We start from the raw sequence: 24,354 nt of genomic DNA, 5'->3' as shown, positions 1-24,354 counted from the left end.
TTCCAGCCCGCGTTCCGGCCCCAGAGGCCGATGGAACTCATTCCGCTTCCAAACGCCGTCCCTCCTGACACATAATTCTCTGGCTTGCTACGGTGATACTTATGATAATTAAATATATGACTTAATTAGAAGGCAGAAGTGGCTGGCCCAGATTCCTTATTCATCTCCGCCATATCTACCCCTTCCACACCCCGACTCCTTCATCTCCTCTTTATTAAACGTGCTCCCAATTCAGGCCACTGCGCTGGATAATCACAAGCCTCCCCTGTGGGAGCCGCACAAGATGCTTTTAAGTGCGCCGCCATTAAATGGGATTGAAAAGCCGGGGGGGGGGGGGGGGGAGTAACGGAGCAGCTGGGAAGTTTCAGCATTTTTCCATAATTTTTTTGTCGTGTTCACATCAAACTTTATTCCATTGGAAACAATTGGGTTTTTGTCTGTTGCGGACTAAATTAATGTAGCCCTAAATCCGTAGGGGGCTCGTAGAGTGAGGACATCCGTGTTTGCCAACTGTGGGGCTCTCCATCATACTGCGCCTTAATGCCTATTTATTTTTAGCTGTACAAATCTAAAGATGCACCCCTTATTCTTCAACAGCACCTACATGTTCCCAAATGGGGGTCCCAAACTTTAGAGGTCTCATGACCCCAACTCTGAACTGGCTGAGCTTCTCTTCCTCAAAGGACACCTGAAGCAAAGCAAAGGAGTTTCTTGTAGATGTTCTCCTCCAATTACTGTGTCACCATGTGACCTCCTGTGTCCCCCATGTGTGTCCTCTCCGCTCCCCAATGTGTGTCCTTATTTGCTCACCCATGTGTCCCCTCTACTCCCCGTGTTTACTTACAAGCAGCAGAAGCCTGGCTCACCCGATCCGGTGGCGATCAGAGACCTCTCCTTTAGCACACTATTCCCCCTAGTGCCGGGTCACGTCATCAGCAGAAGCCGACACCAGGGGAACATATCGGTAGAGGAGAGGAATTGCTGCTGAAGCTGATGGATCAGGTGCTTGTAACTTTAACCTGCAAGCAGAGGGGACACATGGGTGTGCGGATGAGGACACACATGAGGGACTGAATAATTGGGGGCAAACATCTACAAAACACTCCTGGACCACGAACGCACCAGGTTTAGTATATTTGTTTTTGCCCTCTAAACCTAGGTGCATCTTATAGTCCAAAGCGTCTTATATCCCAAAAAATCTGGGAATACTGTCTAACAGAAATAACAATCATTTTTTTGGTTGCCGGAGCACTCTCTTATTTTCTGGTTTCCACCATGTAGTCTCAGAACAATTTATCCCTCCCCACCAATGACGATACACAGCACTGATGTAGATTCTTGAGACTTTTCTAAGTACTCTCTACTCAACAACCGGGGACTGTTGCGGTTTGAGAATACTCTGTTTCAAAATTTGTCGCTTGCTGCAAATATTTTTTAAGCATTAAATTAGGAAAACGCTCGGACAACGATGATCTATGTTTATAGCAGTTTTTGATGAAAACAGAATTTCCGCTGGAAGAACGAAGACACATTTCTAGACTTGTCATTTTTTGTAGCACCCGTGAACTTTATTTTTCCTTCCCTCGATTCCGTTCCCGTAATAAAGAGAGCAAAGCGTCGCCATCGTTGCTGCAAGGTGTATTTTGTCCCCAAGTAAAGCACTTAATTTGTCCACAAATAACAATGTCTGATTAAGATGCCGCAGTCCACACGCGAGAGGCGGATTGAATACACCTCTTTCCCTGATATTAAATTCAGCCTGTCACCAGATTGTAATAGAGGTTTAAGGTCCTTAATTCACACTTAGATTTTGAACCACCACGCTGAAGGCGTCCAAGTAAATCATTGAAGAGTTTGTCCTTTGCATGTTGTGTTTACCGTGCAGTTTTCAGCCGTATATATATGGAATAACGGGACCTCTGGTGTAAATTATAAGATTATTATTAGCCAACTTGGACAGCAAGGTCACGGTGAGAATTATATTTGCAGGGCACCGCCCCCCTTCCCGCTTCCCCCAGGTAACTTTAATTATCCTGGTTTCTGGATAATCTATGTACTTTCACATCTTTATTGGGAATTCTGAAATGCCCTTTAAATGGAATTTTTTTTTTATAATTTGTTTAAAGAGAAACTGTAACAAAGAATTGAACTTCATCCCAATCCGGAGCTGATACCCCCTTTCCCATGAGAAATGTATTCCTTTTCTAGAGTAGGTCTGTGTGGCTGATATTGTGGTAAAACCCCTCCCACAGTGTGATGTCAGCACCTAGTCCTGACATCACACTCTGGGAGCCTTGTTGCATTGTGGGAAATAATGGCCGTTTCCAACTGCCAAGTAACCAGTATCCCTGCTGTGCATATGTATATCGAAAGGAAAAAGAAATACCTTCTAGCCTATCAAATTGCTTGGAGGTGTGGTTATAGATAATGGCAGTTGGTGCTGTCTAGTATTTTCACGTCTGCCAGGAGTAAAGATAATTATGTGCAGGCTGATTATGGATCAAACCATGTGTACACCCCCCCTCACATTTCTTTAGATTGTAAGCTCACAAGGGCGGGGCTCTCTTCCCCTTTTGTGTCCTGAAAATCATTATACAATTTAGGAATTATTTTACTTTTATCACTGTCATTACCAATATTTTGTATCGGTTTTTGTGTTTCGCCACCAATTATGTCTTTTGTATATAGGTATACACCACTGTCTATTATTATGTACCCCATGTATGTTTCTTATTTTCTAAAGCGCCACAGAATATGTTGGCGCTTTATAAATCAATAATAATAATATCAATCATTTCTTGATCTTTCATCTATTTTTAACTTCTCACTTTACATTGTATTGATTTCTTTTTTTTTTTTTCTCCTTTTCGCTACATTTCCCCTTTAACGTAAACTTGTAGTGATTCCATTCATTTGCTCTACTGAAACAAAAGGGTAGATGTGGTTTGCTACCCAAAACGTCTTTTCTACCCTCTCATCCAGCCATATGAAAAAAATCATGCATTTCAAATCAGCTGCTGAGTTAGTTGTCACACCTGAACTGCTGTCACCTAGGTGGTGTGCAGACAGCATAAGTCAGAGCAGAGTGGGTAACTGTGGGTCATGGGGGGATCAGTAGGCAGGTTTGAGTCATCTACTGGATTTTTTAATATGGCTGAATAACACATGACAGGGTGCCCAGGGTAAGACGTGGCATCTGTGCTATTATTAAAGAGGAACTCCAGTGAAAATAATGTAATTAAAAAAAGTGCTTCATTTTTACAATAATTATGTATAAATGATTTAGTCAGTGTCTGCCCATTGTAAAAGCTTTCCTCTTCCAGATTTACATTCTGACATTTATTGCATTGGGGACATTTTTACTGTTGGCAGGTGATGTAGCTGCTGCATGCTTTTTTTTGCATGTAGCAGCTGTTTCCCACAATGCAGCTGTTTCCCACAATGTAACAGCTGTTTCCCACAATGCATGTAGCTGCTGCATGCTTTTTTGGCAGTTGTAAACAGCTGTAAACAGCTATTTCCCACAATGCAACAAGGTTCACAGACAAGGAACTGCCGGAAGTACCATGGTCCTCAGAGTTTCTTGTGGGAGGGGTTTCAGCACAATATCAGTCATACAGCGCCCCCTGATGGTCTGTTTGTGAAAAGGAATAGATTTTTCATGTAAAAGGGGGTATCAGCTACTGATTGGGATAAAGTTCAATTCTTGGTCGGAGTTTCTCTTTAAACACAAGGGCAGCACTACTGCCCATAGCAGCAATAAAAAACCCAAAAGTTAAAAATTTAAAAAAATGTAAGCAATTTTTTCTAAGATAGATGGATAGACAGATATAGAATGTATGTTTACACACCACTTGCAAGACCGCATCTTGCAAGCGGTCTGCAAAAATGCTTACAATATAAAGAAATGCCTAAAAAATATTATGCTTTTGGTACAGAAATCTGGATTTAATTGACCACCAGGGAGGTTAATAAACATTGTGGCCACAACTAACGATCCAATTTCTAGCGAAAAAATCGTTTGAGCGATCAGATAATTCTGATCAGAAGTGAAATATCGTAATACATCGTTCACTTCACCATCAACAAACCAATCTTTGCTTCCTAGCTATCACAGCCGACAAGGAAATCCAAATTTTGGTTCAAAGAAGATCCAATCGGACGTTTTTATAATAGTTTGTAATAGATTGTGCCTATCAATGGAGATTATTTGCAACCAATCTGATCATATCCTATCAGAATTATCTGATCACTCGAACGATTTTTCGCTAGAAATTGGATTGTTAGTGGCCACCTTAAGAGAAACTCCGACCAAGAATTGAACTTTATCCCAATCAGTAGCTGATACCCCCTTTACATGAGAAATCTATTCCTTTTCACAAACAGACCATCAGGGGGCGCTGTATGACTGATATTGTGGTGAAACCCCTCCCACAAGAAACTCTGAGGACCGTGGTACTCTTGACAGTTTCCTGTCTGTGAACCTTGTTGCATTGTGGGAAATAGCTGTTTACAGCTGTTTCCAACAGCCAAAAAAGCATGCAGAAGCTACTCTACCCCACCTGCCAGCAGTAAAAATGTTACCGTGTGATAAATGTCAGAATGTAAATCAGGGATTTAAAAGATTTTACAATGGGCAAACACTGACTAAATCATTTATACATAATTATTGTTTGACACCCCTATGCTAGTCTGTGCTTCCAACAGGGCTGTGTAGTCGATGCAACTTTTGGGTACCTGGAGTCGATGATTTTTGTACCGACTCCACAGTCCTGGCTTCTAGAAGGAAAAATCTTACCCAGCAGGTAGAAGGAAAAGTGGAGCGATCCAGAGCAACCAATCAGATCGCTGGCTGGCCGCAGCTTTACTTTTGTACCAGTTTTTCTTCTTCCCGTCCTGACAGATGATCTCTATTATAAGTTACTCGTTGTGCGTTGCCATCCTTCATCCCGAACGGGTTAAATCTGGACCGCTCTCCCTCTCCTCCATTCTCAAAGTCCTAAATTACATTTATTCTTTTTTTTTTTCTTTTTATAAATATTTACAAACCCAATTACTGGGCAGAGATCGTGGCGGAGTGTTATAACAAACCATAGAGGAGTCAGTGTATGTTATTGGATAAACATTTATTAATTGTGACAAGAACACGCAATTTGTTTCGGCTCTCTCGCTCATTCGCTGCTCTTTCACCTCTGTATTTTCTATTGAAAAAGTAAAATGAATATTGATAGAGCTGCTTATTGATTTCTAAATTTATAGTTCCAGCCTGGAGTCAAAGTCACATTCCAGCAGATTTTTGTTCTGCCGTTCCCGCGTCTCGAGGGCCGGACGATCGGAGCGCGCAGACGGGAGGGGTACGGAGGCAGACACCCTTTGCGCCCCAGGAGAAAGTGTATACAGCGGGTGGCATAAACACCTGATTGGCTCTGACTGGTCATGGGCAGCTAAAGGTGCCCTTTAATGACACCGTACACCTAGTGATTTTGCAGCCCGATTTGATCATTTTATAGAATCAGATAAAAATCGGTGCTGCAGCATGTCTGCCCAATCGATGATTTCACCGATTTTGGCATCAATCGGACATGCTCAAAAGTTTTTGGACTTTGGCCAGAAGTGCTTGATTGGGTGAGCGGCGGTAATGGCATTCAATATTGCGGTGACTGATGTATGCAACAGACCCCTGGCCGCTGTCCTCCCGTGCTCTGAAAATTCCTGCCCCACTGACGCAACTCCTGGCGTCATCCCCTGACACCACCTCTTACCACGTGTGCCTGTACCAGGTCGCACCAAGCGAGCGTTGTGGGACATCACACACGTGCAAGTGCTATACAAGCCATGTGCTACGACACTCGCAACGGGGTGACTGCTGAGGACTGCCAGGAGTAGCACCAGTGGGACAGGTGGGAATTTTCAGAGCACGGGCAACCAGGGGGACATTTTACACTTGAGGGGTGGCCAGTTAGGCGGGAGGAGGTGGCGGCGCTTGAACGATTCCTGCTAGATTTTAATGCTGAAATCGATTGTAGAATGGTCTGTTATGTATGGATAGACAACAGATTTCTCTCAGATCAGACTCTATCAGAGAGTGATCTGTCTCAGGATTGACAGGCCCATACATCGCTAGAGACGCTGGTGGACCCAATCGATCCAGAATGACTGCATGAACAAACCTGAACTGATGAGATTACCAATTGTATCCATCCTCCTACTCCTAAAAATGGCTTGTTACACGTGTTAGGCCGTTGTTTTTTTTTGCTTTTACTGGTTATTCTGCTTCTCAAACCTGTTTTACAGTGAGAAGCCGCTTCCTCAGAGGCACATGAAATATTCCATTCCGCAATACGGACTCGACCTAGGATTCTATATCCCTTATAGTATCACAGAATCACATACCCTATGGCAGTGATCTGCAAACTTGGCTCTCCAGCTGTTAAGGAACTACAAGTCCCATAGTGCATTGCAGGAGTCTGACAGTCATGATTCATAAAGGGAAATGCATTGTGGGACTTTCTTGTAGTTTCTTAACGGCTGGAGAGTTTGCAGATCACTGCCCTATGGTCTACAACTGATTTTATATATATTTGCGTGCCTTTGAGGAAGCAGCTTAGGCCGGTTTTTGCGGTTACTGGATATTCTGCTTGCCAAACTTGAATTTTACTCTACATCTTGGCCAGAAAAAAATTATGATTAAGCAAGAATAAAGTGATATCTATTTAAACGATTATTTACTGTGTTGGTTCCTATAAACCCCTGTTTGTGAACTTTTTGGCTTATAAAATTAAATAATCATTGCTTTATCTTCTCAATGAGTGAAGCTCCAAAATGGCAGCTCTACCAATGTATGGAGTCTAGGTGGTCTAAGATGGCACTTGTGTGCTTGGGCCATCGCAGCATTTAAGGGCCTGCTGCATTCTGGGAAGTCCTGTATCCTCACTAACGTAGACTGGTATTATGAATGCCCTGATCACTCACTCTGATCACTATAGACAGTACATTGCAGCGCATGTGTATGTGCAGGAAATGGAGGAGGATGTGGAAAAGGGGCGATGGGGCAAAAGGACAAAGTAGCACAGTGTCTTTATAAAGGTGAGTAGAATATGATGTAAAGACTCCATCTGGATTCATTACCCAATACTGACCTGTTTCACAAGCTCTGAATGAGAAGTTTTGGTTGGAAGGAATGCATGTTCCCAGTGCAAACTCTGCAGTGGGGAGGAAGGGGAGAGGTGTACAGTGTTCTCCCCAGGCTCTTTTAGTCGGGTGCTCCACCCGGCTAGTTTTGGTGAGCACCCAGCTGTCATCGGCTGACCTCCTCTTATGCTGTAAGCAGATTTGTGCAGAGAAGCACCAGCCCTGCATTATCTCATCTCGCCCCACCCGGCTACTTTTTCATGCCACCCGGCTGGAAAAAAAATTGTGGGGAGAACACTGGTGTAGTATGCCCATTATGTACACTCTGCAGTGCTGAGGCGGAAGAGGCATGGTAAGATCCCAATACATAGCATGGCATAACAATAGCTCACACGACCGGGGTGCTTAGGAGGCCTGTTACTGGTTAGGTGCAGATCAACAATCTCCAGGCGATCAGCCTGCAGGGGGTTGGAGGAAGCCCCAGGTATGTATGCATTTTTTCTTTTACTCGTCTCAGGTTCCCTTTAAAGAACAAGTGACACCCATGCTAACCTAGAAATAAAAAACACATATATAAGTAGATAAATACTAGTTCTACTTACATAACAGATGTATTGCACTGTCTACGTTATGATTCCTGTGGATTTTATAAAGGAAAAGCAGACAATCCTATTCTAGGCAGTTTCCATCTTGGTTACCTTTGACCTCTTGACATAATTTCCTTCTTTTTTTTTTTTCTCCTCTCGCTCATTGTGTACTCGTTACCCGCCCTCCTCCCAGAGCCTTCAGACACTCCCACTGAGGTCTATACTAGGAAGTGCACTGTCTTATGCCATTTGAAGGAGGGGAAAATAAAGGGAAGAGGGGGAATATATTATAGATAAAAAGCCCCCCCCCCCCAGCATGCAACTGTTTTGCCAGCCGATGGTAAGGGCAATTAAAGGGCCAGTGCTCCTAAGGTATGTGATAACGCCAAATCATAACAGCAGAAAAAGTTTTGAAAGTTGTGAATGCAGGATTAGCATCTAAATAACTTAATACACTCAGACCAGTTGCTGTTGAAATTAGATTTTTATGGTGACAATCCCGCTTTAAAGTGGTTCTGTTGGGGGGGGGGGGTTAAAAATAAAAACAAACACTTACCTGGGGCTTCTATCAGCCCCCTGTAGCAGTGATGTCCCACGCCGTCCTCCTACGATCCGCTGTTCCCCGCCGCCGGCACCGGGCAATTATTCGTCTAACAAGATGAATAATGCACACTACCGCTCGCGTCATCGGAAGCTTACTGCGCAGTACGAAGTTCTCTTGCGCGTGGGAGCGAGCAGGCGCATGGCCACGCAGCCGCAGCTAGATGGCATGCCGCGCTAGACCGGGGCAGGCAGAGGAGAACAGCGGATCAGAGGAGGATGGCGTGGGACATTACTGCTACAGGGGGCTGATAGAAGCCCCAGGTACGTCTCTGTTTTTATCTTCAACACCCCCCACAGAATCCCTTTAAGAAGAAGATCAGCACTTGCAGTCTCCATGTATCCCAGAAGGCTCAGGGCTCCACCGCCAAACTGGTGCAGACAGGCCGCCTACTTACTGTACAATTCAGAAGGAACGGCGAGGAACAGACGCACGTATTAAAGACAAACGGCGAGTTTTATCTGCCCTTCTATTGGCTGTTTATCCAACATCAATAGAACCACTTTAGAAGCCAAATTACTAAACAAGCTGCCAATTAGGCTTGCAGTCAGCTGGATAGATTAGTGGCTAAGAGAGACCGATACAAGATTTTCATCTCTTGAGCCAATTACGCAAACAAATTACCATCCTCGGCGCCCCTCGCTATGCTGGAAGCTCCGAGCTCACCCCACCTCCTCACGTCTGGCACAGGATTCCCAGAAACCCCCTATTTTACCCAAAATGATTAAGTAAATTTTATTAGGCTTTCTGCATCTATTCTTTTGGTTGTCTATATTTCAAAGCTAGCGGTTTCAGACGCGAGCTTGTTGTATGTAAACTACCATTTGCATTTGTTTCAGTAGTTTTGTAGACTTAAAGAGGACCTGTAGTGAAAATAATATAATGAATAAAATTGTTATTTTTTATTATTATTAGTATTTATATAGCGGCAACATCTTCCGCAGCGCTGTACAGTATATATTGTCTTGTCACTAACTGTCCCTCAGAGGAGCTCACAATCTAGTCCCTACCATAGTCCTATGTCCTATGTGCATGTATCGTGTATGTTTGTAGTCTCAGCCAGTTTAGGGGGGAAGCCAAACAACTTATCTGTATGTTTTGTTTTGTTTTTGGGGGGATGAAACCGGAGTGCCCGGAGGAAACCCACGCAGATACGGGGAGAACATACAAACTCCTTGCAGATGTTGACCTGGCTGGGATTCGAACCGGGAACCCAGCGCTGCAAGGCAGGAGTGCTAACCACTACGCCACTGTGCTGCCCAGTATTAGTTTATAGATTATGTAGTCAGTTTGCCCATTGTAAAATCTTTCCTCTCCCTGATTCACTTTCTGAAATGTATAACAGATGCTGACATCTTTAGTCCTGACAGGCGATCTCTGAGTATAGGAGTCTCCGTAAACGAACATTCTGCAGCGGGAAGCACTGCAGGCACTACCACACCTGGTTTTCCCGAGCTACCACCCCGCCAGTATACCACACTACCACCTCTCAAAGTACTCTGGCTATGGGCGCAGGACGAGCAACCCAGCTCATTGTCACATTGTCCAGAGAAGACCTACTTAAATGGGAGGCCCCCAGCCGCGGGTGGGATCTCCCCTGTGGGATGCAGTCACTGGCCACATCCATCATCTAACTACTGAGCGAGCCCCATGTAAACGCCGCCACAGGGGGAGAAGGGCAGGTGCCAAGGTGCGGCTCAAGAGGAAAGGCCTACGCTCTCCCATCCCTGCAATCCTGCTAGCAAATGTTTGCTCACTCCCAAACAAAATAGACGAGCTGCTCCTACTACTCAGCAGCAAACCCCTCATCGGCAGGGAAACGCCAGTTCTCTGCTTTACTGAGACCTGGCTGTGCGACAGCATCCCTGACAACTCCTTACAAGTGCCAGGCTACGACCTCCTACGCGCAGACCGTGACTCAGCTCTCTCTGGGAAAAGGAGAGGCGGGGGAATCTGTTTCTACATAAACACGGCCTGGTGCACCAACACCATCACGCTTGGCAAGATCTGCACCCCGGATGTTGAGTTCCTTGCCATTAACTGCAGGCCTCTGTATTCCCCCAGGGAGTTCTCTTCCATTGTCCTCATTGGGGTCTACATTCCCCCCGACGCATGCACCAAGACTGCCCTGCGAGCACTCAGCGACAGCATCTCACGGTGGGAAACCGCCCTCCCGGAGGCCCTCTTCATTGTCTTGGAAGACTTCAATAATGCAGACTTACGACAAGAGTTGCCTCGCTACAAGCAACACATTACCTGTCCCACAAGGCATCACAACACCCTGGACCACTGCTACACAGTCCACAAGAGCGCCTACAAGGCCACCCAAGGAGCCGCCCTGGGGTACTCCGACCACAACATAATCCATCTGATCCCCACATACAGGAGGCTCCTGGAGACTGCTAGGCCCACCATCAGATCTGTCAAAAAGTGGACAGCAGAGGCAAAACTGGAGCTGCAAGCTTGCTTTGACTCCACCGACTGGAGGACCTTGGAGGCACCAACTCTAGAAGAATGGGCAGAGAATGTGACCTCTTACATCAGTTTCTGCGAAGAAGCATGTATCCCAACCAAAACCTTCAAGGTCTTCCCCAACAACAAGCCTTGGTTCAATGATAAGCTGCGCCGGCTCCGGAAACTGAAGGAGATGGCACACAAGTCTGGCTCCCAAGAGGAGTTTAGGGAAGCCAGGAAAGCACTGAAATGTGAACTGCGGACTGCAAAGAGGGCATACTCTGACAAGCTGAGACTCTGCCTCCAGTCCAACAACACACGAGAGGTATGGAAAGGCCTAAGGGCAGCCATGAACTTCAAACCCCTCCACAACCTGTGACCTCCAACTAGCCGAGGAGCTCAACGAGTTCTTCTGTAGGTTTGAGCACCAGGCCAAACAGCTCGAGGTCACGGCAACCTTGACAGAGGTGCCCCCCCCACAGAGGACACTCGGCACCTCAGCTCCAGTAGCAGTCCAGGAGGCAGAAGTTCTCCGGCACCTCCGTAAGCTGAACCCCAGGAAGGCCTCTGGCCCGGACGGCGTGTCATCGATCTGTCTAAGAACCTGCGCAGTCCAGCTATCCCCTGTGCTCACCTCCCTATTCGAGCGATCGCTATCAGAAGGCACCGTCCCCTCCTGCTTCAAGAGGTCAACAATTATACCAGTCGCCAAAAAACCGGGCAGCACGGATCTGAACAACTTTAGGCCTGTGGCCCTAACTTCCAACATCATGAAGATACTAGAAAGACTAGTCCTTGTCCACCTCAAGAACTCCACCAATGCCCTCCTTGACCCGCACCAATTTGCATATAGGGCCAACAGGTCTGTGGAGGATGCCATCAATGTCGGCCTGGAATACATCACAGAGCACCTGGACAGACCCGACTTCTACGCCAGGATCCTGTTCCTGGATTTTAGCTCCGCATTCAACACAATGGCCTCAATTCACTAAGCTTTATCGAACACTTTATCGAATACTTTATCGAACGTTTGATAATTTACCTCATGGTTAAAATCTAATTTTGAATTCACTAAGGTGTTATAGATTTATCAAATGTTTTATCGATAAAATGTTCAATAATTATATAACACCTTACTGAATTAAAAATTAGATCTTACTCATGAGGTAAATTATCAAACGTTTGAGAAAGTGTTTGATAAAGCTTAGTGAATTGAGGCCAATCTGTCCCGACATCCTGTGTGACAACCTTGCACAGCTTGGGGCTTACTCCACTCTTCGGGCATGGGTTAAGGACTTCCTGTCAGAAAGAACGCAACAGGTCAAGCTTGGCAACTGCTTCTCCAGTGTGAGAACCACCAACACTGGTGCCCCGCAAGGATGTGTACTGTCCCCACTCCTGTTCTCCTTGTACACCAACAACTGTACCCCGTCCACTGACTCGGTGAAGGTCATCAAATTTGCGGATGACACCACCATCATTGGCCTGATCGGCAAAAATGGAGAGCACGAGTACCGCAGTGAAGTTGAGCGAATCTGCAGCTGGTGCAAGGATAACAACCTAGTACTCAATGCAGCAAAGACTGTTGAACTGATTGTCGATTTTAGGAGGCACCCACCCCTCCTCCAATCAGTCCTTATAGGTGACACTGAAGTCTCTAGGGTATCATCTGTGCGCTTCCTTGGCACAACCCTCACCAGCGACCTGAAATGGGGGCAGAACACTAGCAAAATTCAAAAGAAATCACAGCAGAGGTTGTTCTTCCTGCGTCAGCTGAAAAAATTTGGCATGCCGCGGGAGCTGCTGACCAGCTTCTATACTGCAACCATTGAATCCATCCTTTGTTCTTCAATCATTGTCTGGTATGCTGGCGCGACAGCCAGGGATAGGTATAAGCTGCAGAGAGTCATCAATGATGCAGAGAGAGTCATCGGATCTCCGCTGCCAGCTCTCGATCTCCTCCACGCTGCTAGGATGAAGACAAGGGCCACCAGGATCTCTCTCGATCCCTCCCACCCTGGCAGCCGCTACTTTGATCTTCTCCCGTCGGGTCGCCGCTATAGAACTATCCCATCCAAAACCACCAGGCGCAGGAACTCCTTCTTCCATCAAGCAGTCCTGATGCTAAACTAGGCGAGTACTCAACTTCAGGTCAAGAACCCTCTTACTGAGCCTCACTCCACCTGGGACAATAAGGCCACGCAGCCAGCTCTCCTTTTTACACTTTTTATAAACCCTTTGATCTTAACGACTCTACGCAGGCCTCCCAGGCCTGCTCACACTGTTGATATTGTCTTATATACTTTGTACACTTGTAATGTCTGCCTGTGTATCTGTTTGCCTGTCTTTGAACTTGCCTATGCCATGTGAACCAAAAATAATTCCGAGTACGACTCCCATCGCACTTGGCGAATAAAACTGATTCTGATTCTGCTTGCTTTGCAGTAAGAAACAGCTGTTATTTCCCACAATGCAACAAGGTTACAGAGTAAACGGTCAGGGCCATGGTCATGGCATCACACTGTGGGAGGGGTTTCACCACAGTATCAGCCATATAGACCCCTCTGATGATCTATTTGAGGAAAGGTAAAGATTTTTCATGGGAAAGGGGGTATCAGCTACTGATTGGGATGAGGTTCAATCTGGGTTAAAGTTTCTCTTTTTTTTTCACCTCGGATTCACTTTAAAGTTGGAGCCAGCCTGACGTAAGTGAAGTGCGCTGTTTGCATATCTCTCTAGCAGCCCCTGGAGAGATACGTAGAGGGTGCACTTCTCCTACATAGACTGGCCTGACTGACGGAAGTGACGGGACCCGGTATCGGAGCTGCGGGAAGACTGAGGACGCTGGCGTGGGAGCGATCCGTGGGTATGGGGCTGGAGGAAGTCCCTGGTATTCATAAAAAGTTTTATTTAATCCGGCTATGGTATACATTAACCATCCTGGCGTTCTGATAAGATCGCCAGGGAGGCTGCGGGAGGGTTTTTTTTGAATTAAAAAAAAACTATTTCATGCAGCCAACTGAAAGTTGGCTGCATGAAAGCCCACTAGAGGGCGCTCCGGAGGCGTTCTTCCGATCGCCTCCGGCGCCCAGAATAAACAAGGAAGGCCGCAATGAGCGGCCTTCCTTGTTTTGCTTACACCGTCGCCATAGCGACGAGCGGAGTGACGTCATGGACGTCAGCCGACGTCCTGACGTCAGACGCCTCCGATCCAGCCCTTAGCGCTGGCCGGAACTTTTTGTTCCGGCTGCGCAGGGCTCAGGCGGCTGGGGGGACCCTCTTTCGCCGCTGCTCGCGGCGAATCGCCGCAGAGCGGCGGCGATCGGGCAGCACACGCGGCTGGCAAAGTGCCGGCTGCGTGTGCTGCTCTTTATTTGGCGCAAATCGGCCCAGCAGGGCCTGAGCGGCAGCCTCCGGCGGTGGTGGACGAGCTGAGCTCGTCCATACCGCCCAGGTGGTTAAAGTGAGAGGAATACAGAGGCTCCCATCTTCATTCCCTTTTAAATGATGCCAGTTGCCTGGCTGTCTTGCTGAGCTTTAGGCCTTAGTTGTGTTGAAGTCACACACCTGCAACAAGCGTGCAGCCAGTGGGAGTCACACCAGAGTCACAGCAACTGATCTGCTGCTCATTCTGGGCCAGTGACTTATTATATTACAGGCCGGGCATCAGCACAGAAGTCATTGTTTACTAGAGAATAAAGATGGCCGCCTCCTTATTCCTCTCACTACAGGTTCTCTTTAACACAACAAATTATGTAGATGGACACACCAAGGGCGATACAGATAAAGCACGATTCTAAAGAACATCTTGTACAATATTTATATGGATGAGACAACAAAGATACAGTAATGGCCAGAGATACCTGCATACAGGAGGAAAGGCGACACAGTGGCTTACATCTTACAGTGCTAGATTCTCAAGTTTAAATCCCGGCCAAGACACAGCCTGCATGGGGTTTATGAGGGTTTTCTCTAGGTGCTCAGTTTTCTTCCGAATCCAAGAATAGAATATACTGGTAAGTTAATTGGCCCACTGACAATTTGGCCTTAAAGGACACATCCAAGCTTGTTAAAAAAAAAAAAAAATCCACTTACCTGGGGCTTTCTCCACCCTTGCCAGACGTCCTGTGCCCTCTCTGCAGCTCCGCTCATTGCCGGTGGCCCGGGGTCCCCTCCGGCGCAGGATGTCCACTGCGCCTGCGCGACCGGCTCTCATAGTCGCACTGACATCATCCAGACTGTACTGCTACCTATGTGTAGCGTTTTTGTGGCGTATTTCAGCACATTTTCTGGTGATGTCAAAGCAGCAGGGCCATCCGTATTATCCCAGAAAAAAACACTTATATAAGTAAATAAATACCTCTACTTACATAACAGATGTATTGTACTGTCCATATTTTGATTTCAGTGAATTTTATATAGTAAATAAAGAAAAAACTGTTCTCTAGGCATTTTCCATTTTTACTTCTGACTGAAGCCAACCCTGATGTCATTTCCTCCCTTACTCTTTTTTTATTTCTCTTAGAAACGGCACTTTCATCTCTAGCTTGCTTTGAAAACATGTGTGAGCACAGCATAGATCGTATTTCAGCAGCTTCTCCTTTCTCAGCCTCCTGTCACACTGAACTGCCCTCAGCCAATCAGCAAGGAGCAGGAATGTGGGAGGGGAGATGACAAGCTTCCTTCTTGTCTGCAATATACCAAATAGAGCCAGGCTGACTGAGATAATATTCATCACAGCAGAAACATTTATGATTATATTGGAATTCCTACAATGCAGGGTCAGGATGTAGACTGCATAATAAACACAGAGCAGTGGGCAAATGGAATTTGATTGTGTGTCGGACAATCCCCCTTAAATGTAATACCAGTGATTGCAATTTGGATTTGGGGGGGGGGGGGTTATGTTGTGGAAGAAAAACTCTGCAAAATCTCTTTTGTACGTCGATTGCAAAGCGATTTTACATTGATCCTATACTTTGTATTGGAGCGCAAATGCTACAAAAATGCTTCAGGGCCCTCAATTGCAATTTGGGGTTAATCACAATCGCACTTGTGGGTTCATCTCCATCCACGACTGAAAGCACTCCTGTGGGTCCCAGCCCTTATTGTTCAATGTATTCTATAAGGGCTCTTACACAGTGGGGCGTTGCGTTGCAGGGGACGTTAAGGTCGCATAACGTTCCCCTAACACAACGCAAGGTACTGCTAAAGGTGGACGCTACATAGAGCCGCGTTATGCTGCTCTTGGGGCGCCGTTTTCGTTCAATAGAACCGGCAATGATTCATATGAATCATTGCTAGCAGGCAGAGAACCGAGAATGATTCATATGAATCATTGTTAGCAGGCAGAAAACCAAGAATGATTCATATGAATCATTGCTAGCAGGCAGAGAATGATTCATATGAATCATTGTTAGCAGGCAGAGAACCGAGAATGATTCATATGAATCATTGCTAGCAGGCAGAGAATGATTCATAGGAATCATTGTTAGTAGGCAGAGAACCGAGAATGATTCATATGAATCATTGCTAGCAGGCAGAGAACCGAGAATGATTCATATGAATCATTGCTAGCAGGCAGAGAACTGAGTGATTCATATGAATCATTGCTAGCAGGCAGAGAATGATTCATATGAATCATTGCTAGCAGGCAGAGAATGATTCATATGAATCATTGCTAGCAGGCAGAGAACCGAGAATGATTCATATGAATCAGTGTTAGCAGGCAGAGAACCGAGAATGATTGATATGAATCATTGCTAGCAGGCAGAGAATGATTGATATGAATCATTGCTAGCAGGCAGAGAAGCGGCATTGCAGTGCAGTGAATATAAATTAGCCATGTGGCTAGGCAAAATAGCGGACTCTCCCCTCCTCCTCTCCTGCACACAAAAAACAATAAAACAACATTACTGAGCATGTGCAAACAGTCTAACGCAGCTAAAACCGCGTATAACGCACAGCATGCTGCACTTTCATAGAACGTGATACGTTACAATGTAACGCAACATGGGCACTGTGAACAGCCCATTGATTTTTCATTACTGTGAGTTGGGGCTGCGTTACAGGCTGCTCTAACGTGCGCCTGTAACGTCCCACTGTGAAAGCAGCCTGAAGTGTCATGGAAAATGTCAGAGCTATATAAGTGCCTTGCCTTTCCAAGCTTATGCTGTAGACTCCTTTTATTATAAGAGAAATACAACTATTCCGATGGTACAAATACCAAATGTAACGTGTGTGCATCATCAGAGTTTGTTTTTAGGTCTCGAAACCAGGTTGCTCCCCCCACCATCCTGCCTAAAACCCCCTTTTTTTGATTTTGGCTTTCACCTATTCCTGGTCTGCAAAACTAGAAATCTACTCCTCCTTAAACATGAAGCAAGGTTGGGAATCGGCATATTTGCAAGCTGTCGCGTTGAAAAATGATGAAACAGATGTTTACCCTCCAGCAGTGTTAGACCTCTGATCTGATTTTAGATTACAGATGGAAATGAATTAATTCACGGCAATCCCAGTAAAAAGCCGGGTATGGCGGGGAATGCGTCCGCGCCGTTTATATGGACCCTACCTGTCCTGACAGCTGTTAAGTGGAAATGAATGATCTCTCATTTTCATGTAAAGTAGCCTTTTAATGCTGTCATAAACACCATTTTTAAGCAGGGTCTCCGGGATATGTTTCATATGCTACGCCGAGCTTTCCTGTGGGCGCCGTCACTCGATGTCTGGAATTTTTCTTTATGCTGTGTGACTTTCTGTGTTGTGCCTGTGAATTGTTTAGTATGCTTACAGGATAAGTGTACTTTATAAGGTACAGTGATCTTATTTGCCATATCCTAGCTGAGTGTTCTCTCCAGGCTCTTTTAGCCGTGTGCCCCACCCGGCTAGTATTGGTGAGCAACCGGCTGTCATTGGCACACCTCCTCACTCGGCTACTTTTTCATGCCACCCGGCTGGAAAACAATTCTGGGGAGAACATATAATCCGTGTTAGTTGTTCATATCAATTGATAACTCATGTGTCTAGTTACACACTTCCTGGTCTGCAGTTTAGCGCTTCCACTAATGATTGGTGGACAGTTGTTGTGCTGTCCTTGAATCCACTGATGGCATTGTAAGCCGTCAGGGATACCTCCCTTTGTAACATCAGGGAATGAGTAACTGGTACAGAGCTTTAGCTATTATACAGCCAAGAGTTGGCTATCAGTTGTACAGATGAGCTTACGTTCTTGCTTTTTAGCCAATATGCAATTTGCTCCATTAAGGCCTCTTTCACAGTGGGACGTTAAAGTCGCACGTTATAAAAATGTATAACGCAGAGTAACGCACAGCAATACTAAGTCTGTGCGGCATTCACAGTGCACACGTTGCGTTCTGTGTAACGTGTAGCAATATTTAGAAAGTGCTGCATGCTGTGCGTTAGCAATAAATCTGCTGCGTTGTGTGTTGCACATGCTCAGTAATGATTTTTTTTAAATGTAACGCATGCGCCGTTTTCGTTCCATCAGTATGCGACTAAAACGGCGCTCCAAGAGACACATAACGCAGTGCAAAATAACGTCCAATTTTATAACCTACATGTTCTGCGTTAGGGGCACATTGTGCGACTTTAACGTTGCATCAAACGCAACGTCCCACTGTGTAAGTAGCCTTAAAGCGGATCTGAACTCAGAACTTCCTCTCTGCTCTAAAAGATAACCAACAGCATAATAACCCTTAAAGAAAACATTTCTTTGTTACAGCTGATACAAATCCTGCAAAAAATCTGCAGTGTCCACTTCCTGCTTTCATGGAAGCAGACATAGGGTTAACATCCTGTGTTTACAAATCAGCTGCTCTGCCATGGCAGAGGGGATTCCTGAGCTGACACAGCTGAGAGTTCAAATTATATTGGTGATTAAGCACAGATGAGGAGGGGGAATTAGACAGGCTAAACTCTCTAAATGCATACAGGGTGCATTTCTCTATTGTTTCCGTTTGTCCTGTGCAAGAGTTCAGGTCCACTTTAATCACAAAAGCTTGTTAGCTAGGATTTAGTTAAAGGGACTCCGAGCAGTGCAGTAACTATGGAAAGATGCATACCATTTTGAAGCTCTCTTTCTCCTCTTTCCAACGATATATAAACCGCCGCCCTATGCCTTTTAGTTTTCGCTATTTTTGTGATCGAAATCGCGGCAGCCGCAATTTTGTTCGCGAAAATAACGAAAACTAAAAGGCATAGGGCGGCAGTTTATATATCGTTGGAAAGAGGAGAAAGAGAGCTTCAAAATGATATGCATCTTTCCATAGTTACTTGTATTACACAGGACGACTTTTCCCCAGTGTCGGCAGCTTCATTCAGCACAATGCAATGAAATACAAGGAGCTTCCTCCAGCCCGTGGCAGGCAGGATGTGCCCTCGGCTCCCAGTGGTCTCCGGTCGCCAGGTCGGGCTTCTTCTGTGCTCCAATCTGCGTTTCATGCGGGTGTGTTGACGTCATCGGACTACTGAGCCTGCGCAGTACAGCCCGGAGGACGTCCGATGACGTCAGCGCGCCCGCGTGAAACGCAGATTGGAGCACAGAAGAAGCCCGACCTGGCAGCCGGCCTGGCCAGGTCGGGTCGGCCACCGGAGACCACTGGGAGCCGAGGGCACATCCTGCCTGCCACGGGCTGGAGGAAGCCCCAGGTAAGTGGATTTTTATTTTTTGCCTCACCCTGAACCTTCCCTTTAAACAATAGCCAGGTGTCTTCGCCCAAACTAGACACCGGATATGGATTACTAGAGAAGGTATCGACTAAGGTTACAGGTTAGTAGTATTAGGAGCAAGGAAAGGATCTGCATGCTTTACATGAGTTCGTAAAAAAGCCAGTTAACTTTATTGCAAAAATCCACAAACAGACAAAGACATCCACAGGATCAAACTGATCCGTATCGTGCTCAAGGTGTTCGTCGTTGTTTTGAAACTATGACTAAGGGCACACCATGAACCTGATACGCGTCAGTTTGATCCTGTGGATGTCTTTGTCTATTTGTGGTCTTTTGCAATAAAGTTAGCCGTTTTTTTTATGTACTCATCTGAAGGATCCTTTCCTTGCTGTTCATGATGCCTATCCAGATCTTGCACCAGTGAGTACAGTTGATGGGGTTACAGAGCGTATGGATTTCTTCCATTTGCTTTAGTAGTATTATGAGAGTTAAGGGGGCCATACACTACTCAATCTTTCCCATTGATTGGTGGCGGTGAAATGGGGGAGGATAAAGTCAGACGTCAAAAAGTAATTAACATTGGGGGTAAAAACAGTTGCATTGGGGAAGGTTATGGTTAGACATCAGGAATGAAAAGGGCTTTGTTCAGGGATAGCCAATCATCAAGGAGCAGTTCCGGAAAACTCATCACATTACCAATGTTCTACCTATCAGCATCACCTGAAATTAACTGCCGTTTGTTATGGGGGCAGGCTAACTAAAATTCTAATGCTTGCAGTAGCTGCCCTGCTGTTTACTTGATTGTGTCTTGGGTAAGAAAGAGACGAATGGAGGAGAAGTTAATTTTGTGGAGGTGACAGAAGGTGGATAGTGTGGTGATGAGAGGTGAGGAATTAAAAATACAGAGGTGGCGATCGCAAACGTTTGTCTAATCTGTAGCAACATCATCGAGTAATGCCAATTTTCTATGTCTGTGGTTTGAACCGAGTATAGCTTGATCAAATTTTCTGTGAAGATTCTTGTTCTACTGGATTCTTCTGATGATCGTTGTCTTTTTCAGGTTTTATGGGTGAAAACTCCCAACCTATCCCGGAGAGTAACATCGGAAACCGAATGCTGCAGAGTATGGGCTGGACACCGGGTACGGGACTGGGACCAGACGGGAAGGGCATCGCGGAGCCCATCCGGGCCCTACAGAGACCAAAGGGACTTGGGCTTGGCTTCAGCTGATGTAATCTAGGGCCAAGTGACATCACCAGGAATCGCAGTCCTTGTGTGTTTTAGAATGTCAATCATTGAAATCTTTTAACAAATTTTTCTGCGACTGGAAAAAAAAATAGAAGACTAGAAATATCACCAGCAAGCACCCAACAAGCAAGGAAAATCTGCGCTGTGCATTATGGGTGCTTTTCTGCTGAGTGCTTCTATGCTGCCCACTGTCATGTGACTAATCACCTGACCCAGTGAGTCTTTCCTGCAAACATGTTAATGCTGGAACAATGTAATGCACATTCACAGATTCTACCTATAATGTGTGCCTGTCATTATTAGTAGACTCGGCCATTTTGTACTGCCAAATAGATTCCGTTTAGAATGCAACCCACCCCTTATTTTGAAGCCATTACAACCGAACTCCAAATGGAAAAAGATTATTTGTTTCTGGATAGTGTGAAAAGGCTTGAAAACCTCTTTTGAGTTCGTGTGTGTGTGTGAGTCCATATGGGAGAATTTTCCTCACTTCCTGTTTTGACAGGAAGTATGGAAATCTATGGATAGTAAAGGGATATCAACAAATAAAACAGAGAGGAAGTGAGAGATTGGCTTCAATTCACTGAGCCTTAACCCATTTGGTAGAAAATAATACAGCTGATTTTACCAAACATCGTGGCAAATGTCAATTCACTAATTACGGACTGGTGAGTTAAATTATCGACTTGTACGGTAAATACTTCAATAAAAGCAAAGATTAGAGCATCCAGTAAAACAAGTGAGATGTCCCGTATTTTACCTCCGGCCTGGAGCTGTCAGTGGCTAACAAACAGCCATTCAGTAAAATGGAAAGGCAAAGGGACCCGTCAGTAGGAGGAGCTACCATATGTGAGTACTCATCACCCCACCGATACCGATTCAGGAGCAGAGCAAATTCATAGAGGTTTTCCCTTTAATTCGTTAGACGTGAACAGGGAAAAACTGATACAGAAAATCAGAGGGACTAGAGGAGTCAGATCTGAAGGGATGCTGACGATGCCTTTTACTCTTGTAGGATAGAAGCAGCTTGCAAAATAATGGCTCTTGCTTTTAGGCAGAACACTTGTACCAGAAGAATCAGCACAACTCTAACCAGAAGTAGGGAAACCTCATCGTAGCAGAGCCGAGACCTTCTCCACAGCCGGTTAGACTTCTACTTTTTACCAAACATGTCTTGGTGATTTGAAGTAATATTTTTCTGTAAATTACCGAACTATTACCATATGTGTGAAAATCTTAATGTATTCAGGAAACAAGTTTAAAATAAAGAATGCGGTATTATACTGACCTTCTAGTTTGTACCGAACAAGTCTTGATGAATTAAAGTCAATATTTTACTAATGGACACACAGCTGCAAAAAATCCAAAAGTGGTATTCATCCCTCTCCATAGTTTCTAAAAAACGGCCTTCTTGACAGATATTTTTTAGTCTGGACTGGCACTCCTGAGCTGGAGGTTCCATCCAATCATGAAGCAGCAGGAGGCCTGGAGAATGGGAAGGCTGCATTCTGAAAAGTGTTTCCTAATGTCACAAAATGGCCACCGTTCCTTTGCTAAGATAATGAGAATATTTGCTGAGATTTCCTCGTACGTTGACAATAGCGATATTTTCTCCTATGACAGCATTGCTGCTTGTAGTCTGCAGAGCTAATGGTTAACTTTAAACTGTCAACATTCAATCCACCTAAAATAGATACTATGTTTTTTTTTGTTTGTTTTTAGTTTCATAAGGGACATAAGAAACTGTCCCAGGTAGTGATTATTAGAAGACTCTACCCAGCATACGAATGGGTAGAATGGCCAGTAAATGCGTGATTGCTAAAACTTTGGTCCTCGGGATCACTTCCTTTGCAGACATGCACCCCAGCCCCACTCAATGCTACTCAGCATTTAAAGTGTACCTGTGGCGGCACATGGGGGGGGGGGGGAGATGAGACACAGAGGCATATTCCCTGCTCTATGACATGCTTCTGTGTCCCCATGAGCCGCTTTCAGTCCCCCCCACACTGCAGCCCCCCAAAACGGTCGACAAGCAGCTTTGTCGGCAGCTAATGGGGGAAGGGGAGTCCCTTGCAGGAGGGGCTCTTCTGCAAAACGTCCACTCTCTGGCATTAGGAATTCCCTTTCCCCTGCTCGGGTTCTCCCACCTCCCTGCTCTGTGTTGAGACACACAGAGCCAGAGCTGAAGTGTCGTGATCCCAGGGGTCATGTTGGGATCAGGTAGCATTTTGGGGGGGATGTTACAAAAATGCCCACCTCAGCTTCTCTTTAAAGCAAACCTGTGACGTTAAAAGAAAGTCACATACTTACCTTGGTAAAGGGAAGACGCTGGATCCTCCAGAGGTTTCCCACGTCCTCCTCGAGACCACCGATCCAGCGCTAGGACTCTCTGTCCTAGCACTCTCTCTCTTCGCAGCCATCTTATAACAAGCATGCCAGCTCACAGCAGAACGCCTTGAGCCTGCATTGTAGCATGAAGCCTCTTTTTCCGCCGAGCCTGTGCGACACCATGCTACCACGCAGATTTGAGGCGTCCTGCACAGTGCGGACGTTCCTGCTCATGGACGGAAATGTGGCTGCACATACTTCTTGACAAGTCTTTATTGAAGCAGTTCAGGGAGTCCAAGCGCTGGATCAATGCAGGAGTGAATGTTTATGTCCCCCACCTGCCCACTCTATTTACCAACATGCCGTAGGAGGAGGTTAATTTATATAGTTGGTCCAGGAGGAGCTCAAGTTCCTTTAACCACCTCAGTACCAGCAGTCTCTGGACCCTTAAGGAGCAAAGACTGGCAGTACAAAAACCGGGTTTATCAACGGAATGCGAAATTGAAATCTACGCCCTGGCAGGCTTAAACGGACATAAACGTGGCATAGATTTCAACTACCCTCGTCCGAAAGAGGTTAATATTTGCATAAACTCATTTCACTTTGAAAGCCGTTGAACCAAGTTGCCCTAAATGTGTGTAGCAGAGGGTAGATGGGCTGCAATATGCAAGTTCTGCAGTGAAATCCATAAGGGCCCCAGGCACACACTCGCCTAGCTCAGTGCATATGTATCTGTGTACGACACATATGCATGTCTGATTGGCACACTTCTACTCTGCACAGAAATAGGCTGGGCTGTGTCATTTAACGGGGTTACGTGTAATTGTAATATCTCAAACAGTGTGACCAGTATTGGCCAAATGTGATTCCGGTTTGAAATATCAGCATTTATCCCTGGAATTATAAAGGATTTAGTCATTGAAAAGGTGTTTAAAGATTGTGCAAAAGAAAGTATAGCTTGCAGTATTCAACAGCATGTGTTGGAATCCATAATCAAGCCAATTAACGACAAACAGCTTCACACAAGATAGACCAATGACAAGACGTCTCTCATAAGTCGCAATGTTTCATATTTAATAGTTGAGTTTTTATTGTATTCACCAAGTTTTTGTTTTGTTTTTTTTTCTGTTTTTTTAAATATTTTAAATGAGAAGTATTTTTGTTTTTGCTTTTTGGGAACCCTCAGAAATTGTTTCCCTTTTTAAAAAAGTAAATAAATTCGAAGGTAACTGAAATATTACATACGTAAATTACCGGTATATTGTACCATGTGCTGCCATCAGTTGGAGCTACCACTGCTTTCACTTTAGCTTAATA

The 24,354-nt window shown here is 45.3% G+C and overlaps 1 protein-coding gene across 2 annotated transcripts in view; it reads left to right on the top strand.

The window, feature by feature from the left end:
- Nucleotides 1-23,391, top strand: part of GPATCH2 (G-patch domain containing 2) — a 203,736-nt gene extending 180,345 nt beyond the window's left edge. For both annotated transcript variants that reach the window (XM_068232903.1, XM_068232902.1), the window contains exon 10: nucleotides 20,522-23,391. In XM_068232903.1, coding sequence (XP_068089004.1) covers nucleotides 20,522-20,691 — 170 coding nt within the window. In that variant the 3' untranslated portion in view covers nucleotides 20,692-23,391. The remainder of the gene's footprint in view (nucleotides 1-20,521) is intronic.
- Nucleotides 23,392-24,354: the final 963 nt, after the last annotated feature.

Source organism: Hyperolius riggenbachi, chromosome 4 (assembly GCF_040937935.1).
Source record: "Hyperolius riggenbachi isolate aHypRig1 chromosome 4, aHypRig1.pri, whole genome shotgun sequence".
Lineage (NCBI taxonomy): Eukaryota > Metazoa > Chordata > Amphibia > Anura > Hyperoliidae > Hyperolius > Hyperolius riggenbachi.
This window is presented reverse-complemented; position numbering and strand designations above follow the sequence as displayed.